The sequence below is a fragment of the Ascaphus truei genome, chromosome 9 (genome assembly GCF_040206685.1).
Source record: "Ascaphus truei isolate aAscTru1 chromosome 9, aAscTru1.hap1, whole genome shotgun sequence".
Lineage (NCBI taxonomy): Eukaryota > Metazoa > Chordata > Amphibia > Anura > Ascaphidae > Ascaphus > Ascaphus truei.
Genome location: NC_134491.1, coordinates 10,948,405 through 10,968,690, shown reverse-complemented (window position 1 = coordinate 10,968,690; position 20,286 = coordinate 10,948,405). Strand labels below are relative to the sequence as shown.

Sequence of the window (20,286 nt, the reverse complement as noted above, 5' to 3'; positions counted from 1 at the left end):
GGCAAGGAGAGGGATCTTTCAATAAATGTTTGCATTATATGGCTCCCTCTCCTTGCCTTTTTTGGCTATGCACTACTCTCTTTTTTCATATCATGCCGTGCGTTCCATGCTGCGGCTGTTTCCAGGATCCCTTCACACAGCTCTGTGTGCCGCCGCTCAGTTGCTGTGACGTCAGCGTCAATGCGTCCAATCGGAGCGCTTGGCTCTCACACACACATGCCCGCCTGTGGGATTGTAGCGCGCACGTTCGATCGTGCGCGCTATGCACTTACATGGGACACCATGTCGGTCTGTCTCCCCAACTCCACTGCGTTGTCAGACGCCTGTGCGGTAATTTGAACCTCTGATGCACTCTACAGCCCTGCTGTTTGTCCGCTGCGTTCAAAGACGCATCCGCGGTAATACCTGGTCGCACAGGCCTCCGTCTTGCTACCACTCACGGTACGTCGAACGGAGCTTCAGGGGAAGAGGGGCTGAGACTCCCTGGCTTGACTGCAATAGCTACAGTCTGGTGAGTCCAATTAAAAAATAAACTCTACACCTAGCTGTAGGACAGGAAAAAGACTATCAGCAGGTAGTGGGAGGGGCCTTTTATGACCTACCTGCAATAATTCAATTTCCTGTCCTACTCAGCTGAGGATAGAGTTAGCCCCTACGGTTCCCACTGCCATGGTGAACAGGAAAGAGGTAGTACATTTTTCTTGTTGGGTTCTAAATCTGTGGTAGCAGCACAAACAGACCCTTCTTATAATTTTTCACCTGGAGTTACATACGGCATGTCATTTTTGATCTGGAGCCATTTGTGCATTAGTGCAGACTAAGAAAATGTTGCAAATCCTGTGATTTTAAGCTGGGGTTCTGCGGCTGCCAATGGGGGTGAGCTGGGACAACTCTCCCAGCTGTCCCAGGCCTGGTGGCGCGGCAGCACCCCATGCAGCAATAACCTTGCAGCTCCCAAGCTCCCGTGAGGGGGGGGGGGGGAGTGAGATGGGGCATGAGAGGAGGAGGGAGAGAGTTGGGGTTCCCCAGAATTCCACAATCTAATTCTGGGGTTCCTTAACCACTGCTCTAGTCACTTGAAATAGAAATGACCTCCTCTGGCAAGGAAAAGGTTGATAGAACACCACTGTCTTAAGCAAACTTCTCTACAGCTCACACTTCTGCAATAGTGAATGAGTACAGCAATGCAACTTAAATCTAAAGATAAAGCAAGAAAGATTTTACCACTTTGTTACCAGACGATCTGCCAGGGAAGGGTTAAAAAAGACAATGTAGGCTGGTCTACTGAAATCAGAGGCTTTTAAAGGAATAATTCACAGGGGAAAAAAATAACCCATCAACAAGTAAGTAACAAATTACTAGCTGACATTGAAGCATCTCCCTACTTCAGAAAGGAGCAATTGTTCCCGAGATCGCTGCCTGTTGTACAACCTCATTCTAATTGCAGAAGGCAGCTGTTAAAATCAAGTGGTGGGGACAAAAAGTAGCAGCGTAGAGATTTGGAAAAGCTGGCGCACTCAGTGGATGAGAAGGACAAGCTAGGGAGAGTGAAAGAACTCAGAGCCAGAGCCACGGGCAGTGATAGAGACAGATTGCTGTAATTCTGCCTGATTGATCCAAGAAGCAACTTGAAATCAATAAATGGCCTATTTTCGCTCAGTAGCACAAATACACATTTGTTCAACATCTACACTGCTAGAACCGAATGCCGCAAGGGGGTTTGGCAACATTATTTCCAGACTGGCTAGCTGTATGCCTGATAAAAAGCCTGGTGTCAATGTGTTTTAGAAGGAGAGACATTACTTTTTGTGAACATACTGTATCCTGAAGATCAATTATGGAAGTGCTTCTCACTATGAAACCCTAACATTTATTCTCTTAATACTACAATGTATGTATATGCCAATATTTGTTCAATCTTTTTTTTTTGGTTAAGGAACCCTATAATTATATTGCGAAATTTTGTGGAACCGCAACACTCTCTACTAGAGCGTCTGAGATCAGATGCATTGTAAGAAACTCCAACCCGCTCTAATAGTGTGTCTGAGATCATATGCATTGTAAGGAACCCCAAACCTCTCTAATAGCGTATCTGAGATCAGATGCATTGCAAGGAATCCCAACCCTCTCTAATAGTGCGTCTGAGATCAGATGCATTGTAAATTCTTCTGTATTTGGTCCAATTTTCAAATGACCTGAAAATGCAGGGCACCCTTCAGGGATGCCCACGGAACCCCTGTTAAAAAACACTAGTCTATGCAGTAGTCAGTCTTTCTGTTTGAAACATTAGACAACACCTAAGTTAATATATATTTTTAAGACAATATATTATTTTTTAAGCGACAGAATATGGCTATACAGTAGGTTCTCAACAATATGAACATGCTGCATCAGAGAATACAAAGTCTAAAATGAAGGGAGAAGACAGCACTACTATACTCACCACGAACAGGAGATTTAACAGTCTGTATTCAGATGTAAGGAAATTATCCAAAGGAAAATTAAGACGTCTGCCAAACAATTAAATATGTCAAAATTACAGAAGGAAAGTAGAACAATTACAAACGAGAACAAAAAGGTAGCAAGTAGCATATTCCCCCTTGATGAATGAGGTATGAGAGAAATTAATCTGAGAAACGGGCCAACCAAGGGAAATACACTACCGACACACTTTATTAAAGTGTGGCCGGTACCGCAAGCCGGGAGATTTCCCGGCTTGCTAGTGGCCGCCCCTCGGCGTGCCGCGTGTCATAGACGCGCGGTCACGCGTCTTCGGGAGCGTGCGCCCCCTGCACGCGCGTCCAGGGGCTCCCCGAGGGAGCCCTGGTGTCCCGCGATCGCGGGACAGCGGCAGGGGGTTCCGGGGGACCCGGCGAACCCGGCAGCGGTAGGGAGAGCGCCCCGATCGGAGGGCGCTCTTCCGCTGCTTCGGCGCGCGCCCGTCACTCTCGGGCGCGCGCCAGGCTACTGCTGCGGCCAAGAACGGGCAAATGCTCGAATAAACTTGGCCGCAGCAGTAGGACCAAATTTACTAAGCAGTGCTATTTCAAAAGACAAGTCCGGTGCTGGAAGTATCTTTATCTTCATTTGAATGGGCTAGACAGTAGTCTTAAAGCAATGGAAGATGATAAATAGCACTGTTTATTAAATATGCATTGTAATGCTTTACACCTCTATCATAGGATAATAGAGCTTTGCAGGAAGTCCAAAAGTCACACCCTTACAGTGGCTCACATTTAAGATCTTTGGGAACGTATCACCTTGACAGAACAATTTACGAGGAAGAAAATTTGCCCCCAGGCCTGGCCTGTTAGGCCTGATAGGAAATCCGCCACTGCATATACATTATGATTGACTGGGTAAACCTGGAGAATTAATCTCTGAGCAAATCCATATCAAAATCGCCATGAATAATTTATCCAGTCGTTAAGCAAAGTGACATGGAGAACCAATAAGTCCCCACTAAAAAATTAAGAAAATGTGTAATTAACCGAAAAGGAGCAAGAGCTATTGTACACCATTAAAGGTATATCTTAATCTACGATTTGGGAAGCACAAAGATTATGTGTAGGTAAATATGGCTTCATACAGCACCTTACAAAAGACTGACAGATTCTCCACATCTAAATCAGCAGACTGTAATAAACATTACACAAAAAAATACTTTATGCCCCTTGTGACGATAATAGCTTTTCTCTCGTTAGTGTGCTGCAAAACCAGCACCCAAAAGGTTAATTTTAGTTCTTAAAAGACTTGTTTTTCTTATCTGCCAAGTCAAGTCTGGGATTTAAAACTGGCCTTGGTCTATGAAGCAATAAAACACAAATGTTTAGATAGTAGTTCCTGGTGGGGTTTTCCGAGTGACCTGATCAAGCCATAACCCAACTACTGTAAATGGCCATAATGAGTATACAGGCAGTCCTCGGTTATCCGACACAATGCGTTACTCAAAATGGCGTTGGAAAGCGAAACGTTGTAAAGCGAAACACGTTTTCCCATAGGAACACTGTTTAAATGAAAGGTTCTATTCCTGAAGGCATTTTTAATGCTAAAATACACAAAATATTTTACGTGGACAATAAGATATACAGCACACACAAATTATATAGTGCATATACTATATTATATATATATATATATATAATATAACATAATATAAAAATATAATATATTATATAGTATAATCTAGTATAATATATATATTATATACACAAACATCTTTGCAAAGCATCGTAAGAGCGTTGAATAAGCCGTTTTGGCGTTGTAAAAATGAACATAGGTATGCATTGCATAGCGTTGGATAAGCCATTCGTTGGATAAGCCATTCGTTGTAAAACGAAGCGTTGTAAAACGAGGACTGCCTGTATCACAGAAACAGCTACTCTGCCAGAACTCCATCTCCAAAGGGATCATAAAATTCCCCCAACCAGGGGGCCTATGCAGAGAGCAGCGCTATTTCGAAATTCGCCATTTTTTGGAGAAAATCGCGCAGAAAGCAGCAGAAAATGGCGAGTTCCGAAAAACGCGCCAATTTTTATTTTCTATTTGTAAAACTCGCCTCGCGGCTGGCGAGAACCTCAATCTCGCCAGTTTTAAAAATATCCGTATGCAGAGAGGCGCGAACGGCATCTAGCGGCTGTTCGCGCCAATAAAATGGCGCGATTGTCTCCTTTTTGCCTCGCCAGAAAAAACTGGCAAGAAGCTGCCGCTCGCGGCCATTGCAAAGGGAAAAAAAAGGCGCAAATTTGTTTTTACACGTTTCTGAAGCGCGCATCTCGCCAATTTAAACTCGCCACACGCATCCATGTTAAACATAGCAGAATTCGCACTTTTCTGCATATGGAGAATAAAACTCTCCAAAAAAGCTACTTTTTAATAAATTCGCCAATTTTAAAATTCGCTGCTCTCTGCATAGGCCCCCAGATGTGCAAACGTGACCAGGTTCATTTTGCATTTTCCTTACAGATTTACAAAAGAGAAGATATTTAGATGCGTGTCACGTACGGCACCCAGCTAGCAAGCGACCTGCATACGGCACAAGGGTTAATACTGACGCTCGCAAGCGCACCTACTCTTCACATCCGCAAAAGTCCATCAAATGGACAATATCTCCTCTACAGGATCAAGAATCAATACACAACCCGCAAGCTGCCCCACTTTTCACCTCCACAAAGGTCTGTCAAATGAGTTCTATCTTTCCTCAAGCCGTCTATCATACCACCACAACGAACAGCACACAAGTGAGCACGTGACTTAGATATGCAACCAGGGTTGGAAATTACACAACTATAGCACTATACCTCAAACAAATCAAATATATAAAAAAAACGCTTACAATCTATTGTAACAAACATTCATTCAAGTAATATATCAAGAAAAAAGTTTAAGAGTATCCACATAATTTATAAAGTCCTGCCGCCGTGAGGCCTCTGGGATTATCCAAATCTCTTAGAAATAGTCCTTGCAAGTTAGAGTCCTCCTTGGTACTTTCACTCGGGCTCAATGCAACTCATGAAAAATATAAGAATGTAGAGAAAGTGTACAGTAACACACTAATCAGGGATAATGTCACCTCTATGTAAATAATAACACTAGATACTATTTCACCAAAATGCTCCAAAAATGGTGATGAAGATGACAATATATATGCATACACCACCACCAGACAGTTAACCTCTTACAGCTTGAATTGGTAATTAGAGTGTATCCCAATCAATTGTGATGTATCCTTTTACATAATAGTACACGTAAATTACACCGTGAATGGTTACTAATAAAAATACATTCACAAATATGGAGTTTGATGATGAAAATTGCACCTCTGTCGGATGGATAAATCTCAGCAAAATTATGTGGAAAAGAAAAATGAAAAATAAAAACATAGCACAGAACTGCTACATGCTAAAATTGAATGAAATAACATATAAAACAACCAGGGTTAATACACACGGCTACTCTAGCCAACTCACCTTTCTCTTCCGCAAGGAACCAGTGAGTTAATATTAACCCCTACTCAACCACAAATCATATCAATTCACAGCCACCACCTGAGGGTATGCAAATATGATGAGATGTCAGATTAATATTTGCCAGGGCTCCAGGTCCCTGTTTATTATAGAAAAAAAACTATGCACTTTAACACACCAAAATCAGTTGGAGCAAAATGAGTCCGAATACGTAAAATACGCTCTCCAGAGAGTGCACCAGTTCATTGAGCCCAAAGCATTACTTATTCAATGTTTTAATACATACAGTTACAATAAAATGCAGAACAGCTTCTTAAAATAAAAGGGTAAAACAGACAGAAAATCCTATACCTTACAAATGCTATGGATTTTCCCCAGGGAGGCAGATGGATCACGAATATGAGAAATCAAGAATGTAGTCCTAAATTCGCCTTTGTTGAAATCTGATAATTATAATCTCTGCTCAGACTTGAATACAATGCTTTCCCACTGAACACGATCTAAAACCAGCCCTTGTCGTAAATCAGCTGTGAGATTGACAGTTTTACGACAGAGTAAAACACGTCCCACCACATGACGTTTAAACTCCTTTTCAATTTCTAAATTGACTCCTAACTTTACTTCTATAATACATACACACACGTGAGACACATCGATACATTCAGGCACCCATTGCTAAAATGTGAACAGCGTAACCCTAAAATTAAGAGAAATATTAATATCTATCTCTTGGTACCTGCTAGACCTGACGTGTTTGCAATCATTATGTGCGATACGGTTCCACGGATACACATGCAATTTTTAGCATGTTAAGCAGAGGACGTCACATGATATTCTCATATTGAATAAGGTCCCTCTTGGTTTGATACCAACTGTAGCCACTCCCCTTGCCATCCATACACACCCTGCCGAGAAATGCATTGAAGCTCGCTCCAAGTAGACCATGTTTACAGAAAATTTTCACAGAAGCTATATTTTACACCCAAGTCTCCAGAAACTGCCCTTATCTCTACTTCGTTAGCCATATACAGGATACGCTCCCAACTTCAATCAAGCCTCTTTGAAGCTAAGCACAAACCTGGAAAAAGTCCTGACACGTTACAACCCAAACAGATGTTATTTTAAAATAAAACTCCAATCCCATTAACCCCTTAAGCACCAGAGGGATTAAAATACCCAATATCTCAGGACATTAGCATGACAATATGGTTCACAGGAGTACAGAATATAGATTCTTTACATATGAAGTCAGGCGTATGGAGTCATACCACACTCGACTAGGGCTCTGTGGGCATTGCAGATATCGGTTTTCTCATAGAAAAGTAGAAGTTACGTTGGCAAAGCGGTGTTTGCAGATGTATATTAATTATACAAACGCAAAACTGAAGGTGGCATCCTTCTAGGAAATATGGGGAAAAAAACATTTTATACAATGGCATTTTCATTAAAAATACAAAAAAAAACAAAACTATATTCTCGCGCCAGTCATAAAATATCATTAGAGATGGACGAGTGGGAAAATAGTACACTCCCAAGAGGCTAGGCTTAGTCTGGTCCCAATTGCAAAGCTTGTGGATAAAAAGCATGCTTTGGGATATGGAGACTCAAATTCAACATAGAGGATGTGTTTTGCCAATACACAGGTGGATACAATTATTTTCAACTTCAAGTCTATTTGAAGTATCTGATATTATGTGGCAAAGTATTTAGATTTCCTGTTTTGTTTTATCCCGTTACTATATAGAAATGCAGACCGTTTCCGGAAAGTATGTTTGATGTAATAATCTTTTTCTGTAACCAAGTATGGTACTATTTTGTATATTAAATCTAAAATTTAAAAAAGTCGTCTATGGGCTCTAATTGAACTTTGCACGCTTTGAAGAGAGTAATTGTATTTTCTGACGCATTTTGCTACAAAAGCTTTTGATTGTGTTAATCATCTTTTCCTAGTAAACAGAAGTCAGAGGTCTCCTAGGGGTAAGACCTTAAAATTATCCTTGTGGTGGCAGCATAATAGAAGTTTAGAGTAACGGATTAGGGGGAGATACGGCTCATTTTAGGGACCCTGCGGGAAAATAAGCGAGTCAACTGGATAGCTAGATGTATTATCCCTTGTCACATGCGCATGTGTGTGCTGTTTGTGGCACCCTTCCTCATTACACAATCAAATAGATCAAACCATGGTAATAGGAGATTCTTTTTTTATAAAGTATTTTCAATCTCAGTAGCAGAAATCTCTAGAAATACAGTTCACCACAATTTATTTTCTTTACATTGCTGGAACAAGGGAACTATTCCAAAATTACACTACAGAGACCCCTGTGGTTTATGATATATTCCCTGAAGTATAAATATTTTAGGGAGCTGCCTTTAAGTCAATCAGTAACCAGCACCTGAGGCATGTAAGCTGTCCAACGTCAACCTTGTGTAACGCTCGCGCTGCCCACAAACAAGACAAGACCCCGGCACGGAGGTGGGAAGGTATTACACCACACACCCGCAGCAGCAGAGGCGTGCCTGGAAGGTATTACACCACACACCAGCAGCAGCAGAGGCGTGCCTGGAAGGTATTACACCACACACCCGCAGCAGAGGCGTGCCTGGAAGGTATTACACCACACACCAGCAGCAGCAGAGGCGTGCCTGGAAGGTATTACACCACACACCAGCAGCAGCAGAGGCGTGCCTGGAAGGTATTACACCACACACCCGCAGTAGCGGAGGCGTGCCTGGAAGGCGGATAGTGTAGCGCAGCCGGGTCTGGGTTGGAGAGTGTAGGAGATGCGGTATACTTGCCGAGTTCCGGGATTGGGGAAGACAGGATAGTAGGGGTCCGTAAGCCGTGGTCTGGGATTGGAGAGAGCAGCGTAGTCCGAGTCCGTTTAGCCGTGCTCAAGGGTGGGAGAGATCGCCGTAGTCGAGGGTATGCCAAAGTCCAAAATCCAGAAGGGTCCACAAACAAGCCGAGTCGGTACACAAGAGGTTAACTACAAAGGAGAGAGCACTGCACAAACGAAGTGAGCTTCACGAGGCTATATAGGATTATGCTAAGCAAAGCATAGGAGAAAGCAGGAAGTATTGAAAGGCAGGACAGACCAATGGGGACAGGGGGCGGAGCGGAGGCGCGGCCCCAGCAAAGCTGGGATAGGCTGCAGGTAACAAGGCAGGAAGGAGAGACTTGCCACGCAGCTGGGGGTCGTCGCACGTCATCGCGTGTGCGCGGAGAGACGAGCGACGCGTGCGGGAGTTGGGACCAGGTTCTGTGCGGCAGCTAGAAGAGCTGCAGGTGCGCGCGCGCTCAGTAATGAGCGGGGGAGTGCTCATGGGCAGGAACAGTGGCCGCGGCGGCAGCAGCAGCAGGTAAGGAGGGAACACGCCGCAAAGGACGTGTTTCCTGATTCCTTACACCTTGTAGCTGTCGTCTTCTTGCCGTCTTAGAGACTCTATTGTTTTGAACAAATTTCATTAAGTCAAGCAACACCCCAACCCTATGAGACAACTGGTTTCAGATCCAACACAAAAGAAGGGTTTGACAAATAGAATTGTTGCTTTAACTATGACATTAGGTTTTAAACTCATCTTATCTGAATGAGAAAAAGGAAAGATTGAGAGCAGCATGTCAGTAATTGAACTTTTCCTTCTGGTGTTCAAGAAATGAGATTCAGAAGACAGAAGGACTCTGATATTCTCGACTCTGCTATTCCTATCTCTTGAAATTATTTCTGCTGACATTCTGCTCTCAAATTCATATACAGTAATCTATGCATTTTTTGCTTCTTGGATTTAATACACTGCCAATGCAGTATGTTCTCCTGCAAAAGAGAAAGACAAAACTCTTCATAACACAGGGAGTCAACGTAAAGCAATTAAAATAAATATAAGTGCCTAAAAAGGTTCTGTGTTCTTCTGTGACTCAAAACACAGCAGATCTACTCCAGTTCAGAACCTAACACAGGAAGGATACAAGTTCTGGTACAGCGGGATGAGAGATTTAAGAGCTCTGCTGGCATTGATAGCAGTTGCACGAACAAGGCCGGGGAGGATTTTTCCATTCACAATGGCTCCATCGAAGAGGGGGCCAAAAAATGGGACCTGAGCAGCATAAAAACAAGGCTATTAAATGACAAACAAAAAGGCTACTTCCCTTTAACTTTCACAGCGGCAGGATATAAAACATTATACTGTCAAGCAGATGTGAGAATAACACAAACTATCAGGGCTCCTTTATATGCTAAAACGTGTAGATATAAGATTTATGATTTAATGCTGGGGTTAAGGTTATACAGCAGATTACAGAATCATAACCCTGTATTTGTAAACTTGTATCACAAGTTTTTGTATTTTTAAACACCAAATCACACTAATTGTGATATAAGATGATAGATATACTTGACATGTTATTGCTCTATATCATTTGAAATATTTGTGAAAAGTTTATCGTTTTTAAATGTATATATTTGTAAGTAGATTTAGACACTTTTGTAAGGAAATGTGGATATAACAGAAGAGAGGTGGACATGAGAGCCTGAGGCATCAATACATTAAGGTTCTTATGAAATCTGACCAGCTTTGTCCTGGCTACTGCATAAAGCACCTTTGGAATACAATTGCATTTTTATGACTATTAATGGTACAAATAACATGTGAACAAACCTATATAGGCCGAGAGCAACACCAATAACATTTGCATAAATTAGTTTGTTCAAATCACTTGGAGCAAGTGGGTCTTCCTGTCATAATGATAAGGCTGATATTTATTTAACCAAACTGGGGAGAGTAATACACCTTTAACAATATTAACTTATTTATAACAAACAATAATATGCATCAGAATATAGTACAGTCGTCATGGCACTGAGATTGCATTTATTGCATAACTACAGAAAATCGACTCGATTAGTGCTACGCCCCCTCCCCCACGTTTAAATTTAGGGAGCATAAGAGACAATTTTAATGATTGTAATTAGTATTATCACTTTCCAATTCAATGACATTTAGTTTTACAGTACAATTAAATGTTAAATTCAACAGCATAACCATAGAGTTGTGGGAAAAAGAAAGTACACCCTCTTTGAATTCTGTGGTTTTACATATCAGGACATAATAACAATCATCTGTTCCTTAGCAGGTCTTAAAATTAGGTAAATACAACCTCAGATGAACAACAACACATGACATATTACACCGTGTCATGATTTATTTAACAAAAATAAAGCCAAAATGGAGAAGCTACATCATGTGACTTGTTGTCATGGCGAAACATCACTGGAGAACCGGCTGAGAGCAGGTAAGGGAAGTTGCAGAGGCCTCACACCCCCCCCCCCTGCATTTAATTTACATGCCTGGGGGAAGAGCGCAACCGCCAAGCCCCCCTAGAAAATCCCTCGCTCCCCTGGGGGGTGCGCCCCCCAGTCTGCACACCCCTGACTTAATGCATGGCAAACATCCTGCATAAAAACATATCATATGCCCATACAAAGGAGCATGAGGCCATTACAAGAGACAGAGCAGTCTTATGCAAAGAAGGGTGTTGGTCTTTCTTCCATGTAGTAACAAAAGAGGGAAAGGGAGTAGGTGGTACGATACCTTTTATTGGACCAACAAGTAGTTGATCGGTTACAAGCTTTCAAACCTCTCAGGGTCCTTCATCGGGTAGGACCTAATAAAGAACCCCGAGAGGTTCGAAATCTTGTAACATAACAACTACTTGTTGGTCCAATAAAAGGCATCATACCAACTACTCCCTCTACCTCCTTTGTTACTTACAGTCTTATACGTCACTTGGGAATATATTTGTAAGGGTGTATGTCTTACTTCTGGCTTCTTCATTATCTGGATGCTGAACATGTGATTCTTCATGGGGTATATGACCAGGAGTACGTCCCCAAATTCAGTTGGAATGATTCCACGGCGGTAATCACGACTGTGCTCTGACCACACAATATGTACCTCATCATTACCAAGGTGGCGAAGCTTTAAAGAGTAGAGAAACAATATAGAAAAAAAGAGAGGAGTCAAAAAGGACTGGGAGTTGCAAAGAGAACATGTCAGAATATTTGATTCACCAGGAAAAAGTTTATCTACCTCATTACATGAAGTCCTAGGAAGGCTGTCAGATAAATACAGTAATATGTATGAATGTGAAAAATAGTTTATGCTAATGGAAATTATTGGACATTTATAAAGATTTAGGCCATATTCACAAAATGGTGCTATGACCGAAGACACTTTCTGGGCCATAAAGTGTCTTTCAGAGTTGGAAGATGACTTATAGGATAGGGTCATATTAATTAAGAGCGGCTATCAGTTTATCTGCTTTGCGAGATATTTGCCCCTACATCTCAAATGCTCAGATTGTTTATTTACAGTAGATGTAGGCTAAATACAGACTAGCAAGCACTGCATCTTATCCCATATACATTTAGGATCAGGTAATGGAGAACAGGAACACCAAAAAACATTTTGGTAATGCAAATCTACTCCTCAAATCATAACAAATCTGGCCCGTCTCTGCACCCACACCTTCAAACACATCTCGGATGCTCGATTTGATTTGGAAGTAATCTGTACTTGCCCTTGCCCCATCCAGTAGAAAATACCTACTTCTCTTTGCCCCATCCAGGACAAATCCAAATTTTTACCTTTCACTCAGCACAAATCACTAGTTCTATATCCCTACCAGCAATAAATTACTATTTTATTAGCTAGAGACAGCAATTTGTGCAGAGTAAAAATACAAATGTGTCCTGGATGGGGCAAAGAGAAGTGGGTATTTTGTGCTGGATGGGGCAAGGGCAAGTACAGATTTTCTACTAGATCAAACAAAACATCTGAGAGATGTGTGAAGGCAAAGGGTGCAGAGACTAGAATGGTTATTGTAAAGATGTATCACGGTAAGTAGATGGGACTGTTGAAATAAACACCAAAATGGTGGTCAAACCGTAACCATGTCTACACAAGAGAATAGATATAATAAATACCACACACATCCAGTTTAAGAGCAGCTGTTGTATTAAGTTCAGCAGCAATTCTTGTTCACATCCCACATCAGGAAGACAAACATTGGGGGCAATCTTATAATTAAACCTCTTGACTTGTACCATTTCCCATTCCTCACTACACGACAATATTAAAAACAATTGAACAGATATATTTCCCATTAATGCTGCTCCAAGGATATGATCTCTCTCATATGCCTTGCTGTGCAACATCATTCTTTTATTTGGGCTCCTGTGATATGTCTTGTCATGTCAGACCTTATACTAACCGAACATAAGAGAAATAAATGAAACCTGGAGGGAAGATCAAATGCAATTTTGATCCAATCAAGCGTTAATCTCTGGCGGTCACTTTGGCTTCCAGCACAGTGCTCTATGGCTGTTGTCTCCCCAGACACCTTCCCATGTCAAAGTGGACTGTGATGGGGTCATGGAACAGAAGCTACTCATCACGAGAGGGGCAAGAAAGCTGAAACTATGAACAGGTTTACAGAGGTGGTGGAAAATGAGGATTAAATTGCATAAACAAAATGGAACAATTATGTTATCCAGAATAGTAGCGCTAGCCTTTTCAGTTTGTGATGTGTGGCCGGTAAAATAAAGCATTTCAGGAATTTAGCTACCATTATTTATCAGAAAAGAATACATTGGCATAGGAATCTCATTTTAAATATTCTACACAACAATAAAAACAGCATTTTGCCAGGTCACTGTATCAACTCTGTCTGCTCTGTAAAATGTAGATAAAGAACAGCCTTCCAGAAGAAAACTTAAAAATATGATTTTACATTGTCAAATTATTTTACCAATAGTCTTCGAAGACATCTGTTATCGTCAGGTTTTAGAACTGAAAGCCATCAAAAACAGCCTTACCCTTTATTTCTCTTACCCACTAATGAGGTCAATGGCAAATGAAAGTTGATTTGGAGCTGTAAAGCTGCATCTGTATACAGTATGGATGATGTGACAAAATTGTATGATATTCAGCATTATTTGCTTCAACGCAGAATGCATCTTCTAGGCTCTTTCTATATTTTAAAAGCAAAGTTGAGATAAGTGTCTCCTTGGGTACTGTGAGCTGATACTTTGGAAAAAAAAGGAGTTCAATATAAAATACTTTTTGCATTGAGTTATGCCATGCAAAATAATTGCTTTTAATCAGTGTATCTTCCTGGCTTTGGATGCCTGCAATTGTTGCTTTTTGCTCTACAGTGTCTATTAAAGAGAACAGCCAGTCCAAATCGCATTATCTTGTCAAGTCACTATCTGTGCCTCTAGTATTCGCTCCTAGAATTACATATTAATTGTGGCTACATTATGCTTTGTTTTGCACTCCATATATTGCAGCACAAGCACAAATGGTGACAAAAGGATTGATTATGGTCCCAAATTAGGAAATTCTGCTAGCTTTGTTAACACCCCTTACATAAATAAGTCAATTGTCCCTTATACTGTAGCTGCATTATAAAGAATTAAGTTAAGGAATATCTATCCCAGATGGGGGAGTTTGAAGGAGTTTAGCACCGAAACACATTTTAAACCATGCTACATTATTACTAAAAAGATAAAAAAGAATTGTTGATTTGCTTGGCCAAAAAAGTGCTCTCCTTCACTCTTCAAAAATGATGGTTCTTCAATGACGGACTCTGGGATACAGCATACATCAATATAGTCACAGAGTCACAGCTTTAGGTCGGTGACAGGCTCTATATCGAGGAATCTACATATAAAGGTTAATAACGATTGTAGAATTTAAAGCCTTAATACCTACATACTACATACTGTTACCAAAGCAGTTCTAGGAATGATACTCAGGGTATCCTGTGACTGCTTTCTGAGACATCAGATCACAGAGAGAAACTCCATTAGCTCTCTCATATTTAGGGTTGCCATGTGTCCGGTATTTGGGCACTCTCTGGACTTGGTGATCTGCCCAGGTTTTCCCAGAGCAGGTGGAAGCAGAGCTTAAGTTAGGAGGCTGGGCAGCTTCCTCCATCCTAATTGGCTGTGGCTGGGTAATGCAGCCAATCAGGTGGTAGTGTCAGGAGCCTGGGTGTGGAGCCAAGGAGAGGAGGAAACAGCATGGAGCGGAGAGAGGCGAGTCTCTGGGTTGGGTATATTTCTTCTGTTTTGTGCTGGTGTGTGTTTTCTGTGGCTGTTCTATGGGGTGAGAATGACAGGGAGGGTGGTGAGAGGATGAGGGGAAGGGGGGTGAGAGGATGAGAGTGTGGGAGGTGAACATGAGGGTGATGGGAGGGTGTTAGGATGAGGGGAGGGGGTGAGCAGATGAAGGGAGGGGGTGAGCGGATGAAGGGAGGGGGTGAGCGGATGAAGGGAGGGGGTGAGCGGATGAAGGGAGGGGGTGAGCGGATGAAGGGAGGGGGTGAGCGGATGAAGGGAGGGGTTGTGAGCGGATAATGGTAGGGGGTGTGAGCGGATAAAGGGAGGGGGGGATGTGCGGATGAGGGACGGGGCAGATGAAAGGATGAGGGGAGGGGGAGTGAGAGAGGATGAGGGGGAGTGAAAGGATGAGGGGAGGGGGGAGTGAGAGGGGATGAGGGGAGGGGGTAGTGAGAGAGGATGAGGGGAGGGGGAGTGAAACGATGAGGGTAGGGGGGAGTGAGAGAGGATGAGGGGAGGGGGAGTGAAAGGATGAGGGGAGGGGGGAGTGAGAGGGGATGAGGGGAGGGGGAGTGAGAGAGGATGAGGGGAGGGGGAGTGAAACGATGAGGGTAGGGGGGAGTGAGAGGGGATGAGGGAGGGGGTAGTGAGAGGGGATGAGGGAGGGGGTAGTGAGAGAGGATGAGGGGAGGGGGAGTGAGAGAGGATGAGGGGAGTGTCATGAGAGACCAGGTATTTATACCTTTTTACTGGGATCATTCACTGAGCAAAACAAGATAGTAAAACAAATTGTTATTTATTCCATAGAAACAGACGTACACACAATGGGTTAACAAATACAAAAGAAAACACACTTGCTGGGGGTCTGGGCTACAAATCTAAACTTTCCTAGGTGAAATAAGAAGTAAAACAAAGTCTTTAGGTTGACCAGGACTTGGCCCGAAATGTCCTGGAACTCAAATCGGCATGAAGTTCCTGACGCCACCGCTGTATCCACTCCAGAGATGCTGATATCCCTTGACTGGGAGATAGTACCGGGATGTTTGGTACTCTTTTTGGCTTGCAATCCTAGCCACGACCGCTACGTGCTATTCTCAGAACTTGGCCCCGAAAAGTGGGACTTAGAAAATGTCTTGCCTTGAAATTTCTGAAGCCGTCTCACTGCTTTTGCTGCTCGAGCATCTTTTGGTGATTTCGAATTTGCCGCTGCTGTCTTGGCGCTTAGAATCGGAGTGAATCTCTCGACCGGATTGGTTGATGAGCATCATTCAGGAAATACTTCAGTCAATCCCAGTGTGGGAGAAATCCTACCGGCCAATCAGAGTGTTGCCAGTCTATCCAAGCCGGGCAAGCACGGATTCGGACAAGGGCATGCGCCAACTTGGCACCTCTGTCACCTGTCAGTCAGAAGCCACCCGCGGAGTTAGGCTCCTCAAAGTCTTGGCTGGGCAAATGGTAGTCCAGTGACTTCCATTCATCCCAGGACGTGAGTACTTGAGGCTAACTCCGCTGCCCAAATGGCAACCTCTGAGGCTTTCATGTCTGGGACCCGAGCAGACTTGGTGGCACCAAGCTTGGTAACCACATGATCTCTCGGAACCATGGACCTGGAAGTCCCCAGCCCATAACACCGTACACAAGCATCTGTACTATTAAAACATTTTGAAACAAAATATACTTTCCCATATTTTTTTCTAAGTCCCAAGGTAGAATGAAAAAACACTTAGGTTCATACTCAGGGCTGTATCGCAATCCCTTTGAAAACCGGACGTGGTTTCAAAAAAACCCTTGCAACCGTATATATGGTTGGAGAACCCCCAGAACCTCTATACTGGTTGTGGGTAACCGGGCATTGAACTGGGGATCCCTGTTACTGGGGAGACACGGTACCATTCTGGGGATACCTTACACGCCTATTCTCCGCTTGCTTTTCTGGTCTGTGCTGAAGCAGGGAGTTCTAGCAGTGAGTCACGAAAACATTTTGAGAGCAGGATTTGACCGAAGCCATGTGTCTACATGAACCCGGGCTGCCTGACCTGACACCCGGGTACATTATTGGAGCGCCCAGCAATACTGGACCCCGACTATCTAGGCACAATCTGATAAGACTTTGTCTGCAAAATCCCCCCTGAAACTCAAAGCCTAGCAATCGCTGCTTGCTGGCACCCCATGAAAGGTAAAACACATATAAATTATTTGTCGCACAATCACATACATTTCATGTACGACAAATGGGTCCAAGACCTGGCATGCTAAACCCCACAATGTGGCTCATAGGTAACCAGTCTGGCATAATACCTTTATTGATGGCCTGGTTATCCCCTCACTGTCACTGGGGGGGGGGGGGTGTGAGAGGATGAGGTGAGGGGGGAGTGAGAAAGGAGGGGGGAGTGAGGGAGGATGAGGGGTAGTGATAAATACATTCAGATGTCAATATAGATGTCAATATCTCTATATTTATCATTTAATTATAGAGATGACACCGTCTATACCTACATTTATCTCTTGATCCATTCAGTTATAGAAGATCACATCCTGTGCATCATCTCTAGAAAAATGACAGGCTTTGCACCTCAGTACAAATGACGAACTCATATATTGCAGTTTACGGCTACAGTACTTTGACTTTATAAGCTGATAAACAGCTACTCTTATCAGTAAATATTGAGCTATTGTGACTAAATAAAAAGAACACTGCTGTATAGATAGTGTTCAGACAACAAATGGACATTTTGTGTAGGAAAAAATAGTTACTGATTAAAAACCTCCCGAAAAAATAAAATAACACTAACACTAACACTAACACTAACACTAACACTAACACTAACACACACACACACACACACACACACACACACACACACACACACACACACACACACACACACACACACACACACACACACACACACACACACAGGAAAAGAAAATGTTTCTAATGTATAACTTTCTCACAGATATTTTAATGTAATGATGATGAAAACGAGCTCTTCCTCTTTCCTTTAGAAGCCAGGCTTGAGAGTAGGATTCATAACATGCAGCTACCGCCTCAGGCAGGACCAGTGCCCAATACTCCATTCTGCTAATTTAATTAGAGGCACTAAACTCCATGCTGAGGTCAAGCAGCTTCCACTTCCTGCAACCTCAGCTCTTCAGTCTGTGCTCATTAATGTTTCCACTGACTGGATTAACACCTCTGAAGGAGCCAGGGAACAGCTTAATCTCTCAGTGTGCACCCTTAACAAAAGCAGAAGCTCAGAGACCCTAACCGGCTAGCAGTAAAGTGGAATTTATTACATTAATCAGAAACAAATACTTGTGCAGGGTGCTTGGTTAAGGTTTAGCAGAGTTGGAGCACAATTATAATTAAAAAAAAAAATCTAACAGTCATAATTCTGAAGTTATGGCACGCAAATATTTTATCTGAAAATACCAGGACAAGTTATTTAACTCAAAAGTAAAAACGAGAACACAAGGCAATGAGTCAAGTCATGTAAAAGAAGTTACAACAACATAAAATGGTCTTGGTGCCTTGGAAAACGCACACATGTGGGTACAATGTCGCCAGAATGTTTTGGTGCATTATCAATAACAGAGTATCAATAGTGTCAATAATAATAATAGGACCAATAACTACTACAATGGTGTTGAAGACCCCATTATTATCGTGCATATACTTTGGGCCTAAGAAACAGATGGCTACTATACATGACACACCACCGGTATAAATATCAAATGAACAGTAGCACTTCTAGAAAGTGCGACAGTGCCCTTCTGGCGCCATCACGCGGTAAACACTATTGACATCAACTGGGCTTTTTGTGTAGTAGCACCGGATTGGCCTATCGCACATTGTAGAATAAGAGCCACTGTCTGATAAAGGAGCAACTTTGTCGCTTACCTTCTTTGTCAAACAGTCATCAGAGTCCGAAAGCATCCGTGTGGAGACATGAAACATAACTTCAACAGTGGATGTGGCAAAGTATGGTGTGGTAAGCCCAGTGCTCTTGTTTCGCTGAAGTCCTCCCAGGAAGCCGCAGTGATTGGACAGATTTACCTGAAGACAGTACGCACATCACTTGCAAGTCCCGTACCTCATAACGACTGAACCCTGTTATTTATGGGTTCTCCTTAGTGTGGTTAAACACAGAGGAGGTAATTCATTGAATTGCGATACTGCCAAATGGAGGACTACCTCACAGATGTTATTTTTCTGTGCGATAGTTTCCCGATTGCCAATAACATGGTTCAATTAATAACTCCATGCAGTAAAAGAAAAGACAGACTGATTGGCGACAGGCAAGGGGATGGGGGTTGGGAAGAGTTGAATCAAGCTGAGAAAGGATTGGGAAAAATCGTTCCCACCACGGCAAATGGTTAGGATTAATCCCTTGCAGTAAAGGGATGGGTTGGGAAAAGTTGTGATCAGCCAAAGGAAATGTTGGGAAAAGTTGCATACATGCAATGGACAGGTTGGAAAAAGTGACTTGCTGTCAAGGGGTAGGTTGGGAAGATTTGGACGCAGTCCGTGGAAAGTTGAGCAGAGTTGCAAACAATCAAGTGAGTGGGCAGTAGAATTATAAGTAAGTTAAGACATGGGCAGATGTAATTGGAGTAAAATAATGTATATAAGATGTTTAGTGTGTTTGTACCTCCCATCCAAGACCAGCAATAAAGTCCTCATAGTCCTCACTGCCACCAGTGTTTGAAAGGATTGAGTGCTTGTCCTCCTGACCATCTGCAACGTAGAACACTGCAATTTTGTGTGTTTCACGGCTATTGGAAAGAAGAATCAAAAACAGTTTTAGTTCCATCAAAGCACGCCCACGGCACACAATGGTCATTGTGTTACATATATGCTGTAATTATTTTATTGGTATTTTAAAAAGTGTATATTTTGCTGCAGATGAAGGAGGCAGATTATGTTTGTTAACCGTTGCTTTCATGGAGTTGACTGCTACAACTGGATGCGATAAGCTAAAATAGATATAAATTAATGTGAAGCTAATAAGGGGTTCTAATAGCATACAACAATATCATAACTTTACTTACAATTGTGCAACAAGTACATAACATTTGTTTAAATACATATTGTGTTGATATCTGATAACGTACTCAGTTTTATTTGTCAAGCATTTCAAGTGAAGAAACTGCGAGTTGGAAGGGACCAGGGAGAGAGGAGGTTGGGGGCACAGGGTAAG

General features: G+C 42.5%; 1 protein-coding gene across 9 annotated transcripts in view; it reads right to left on the bottom strand.

Moving 5' to 3' along the window:
• RALGAPA1 (Ral GTPase activating protein catalytic subunit alpha 1) overlaps positions 1-20,286 on the bottom strand; it is a 234,572-nt gene that overhangs the window by 45,505 nt on the left and 168,781 nt on the right. For all 9 annotated transcript variants that reach the window (XM_075613327.1, XM_075613328.1, XM_075613331.1 and 6 more), the window contains 4 exons: positions 19,738-19,861; positions 18,987-19,142; positions 11,781-11,939; positions 9,931-10,058 (listed from right to left, as the gene is read on the bottom strand). In XM_075613327.1, the coding sequence (XP_075469442.1) occupies positions 9,931-10,058; positions 11,781-11,939; positions 18,987-19,142; positions 19,738-19,861 (567 nt within the window). The remainder of the gene's footprint in view (positions 1-9,930; positions 10,059-11,780; positions 11,940-18,986; positions 19,143-19,737; positions 19,862-20,286) is intronic.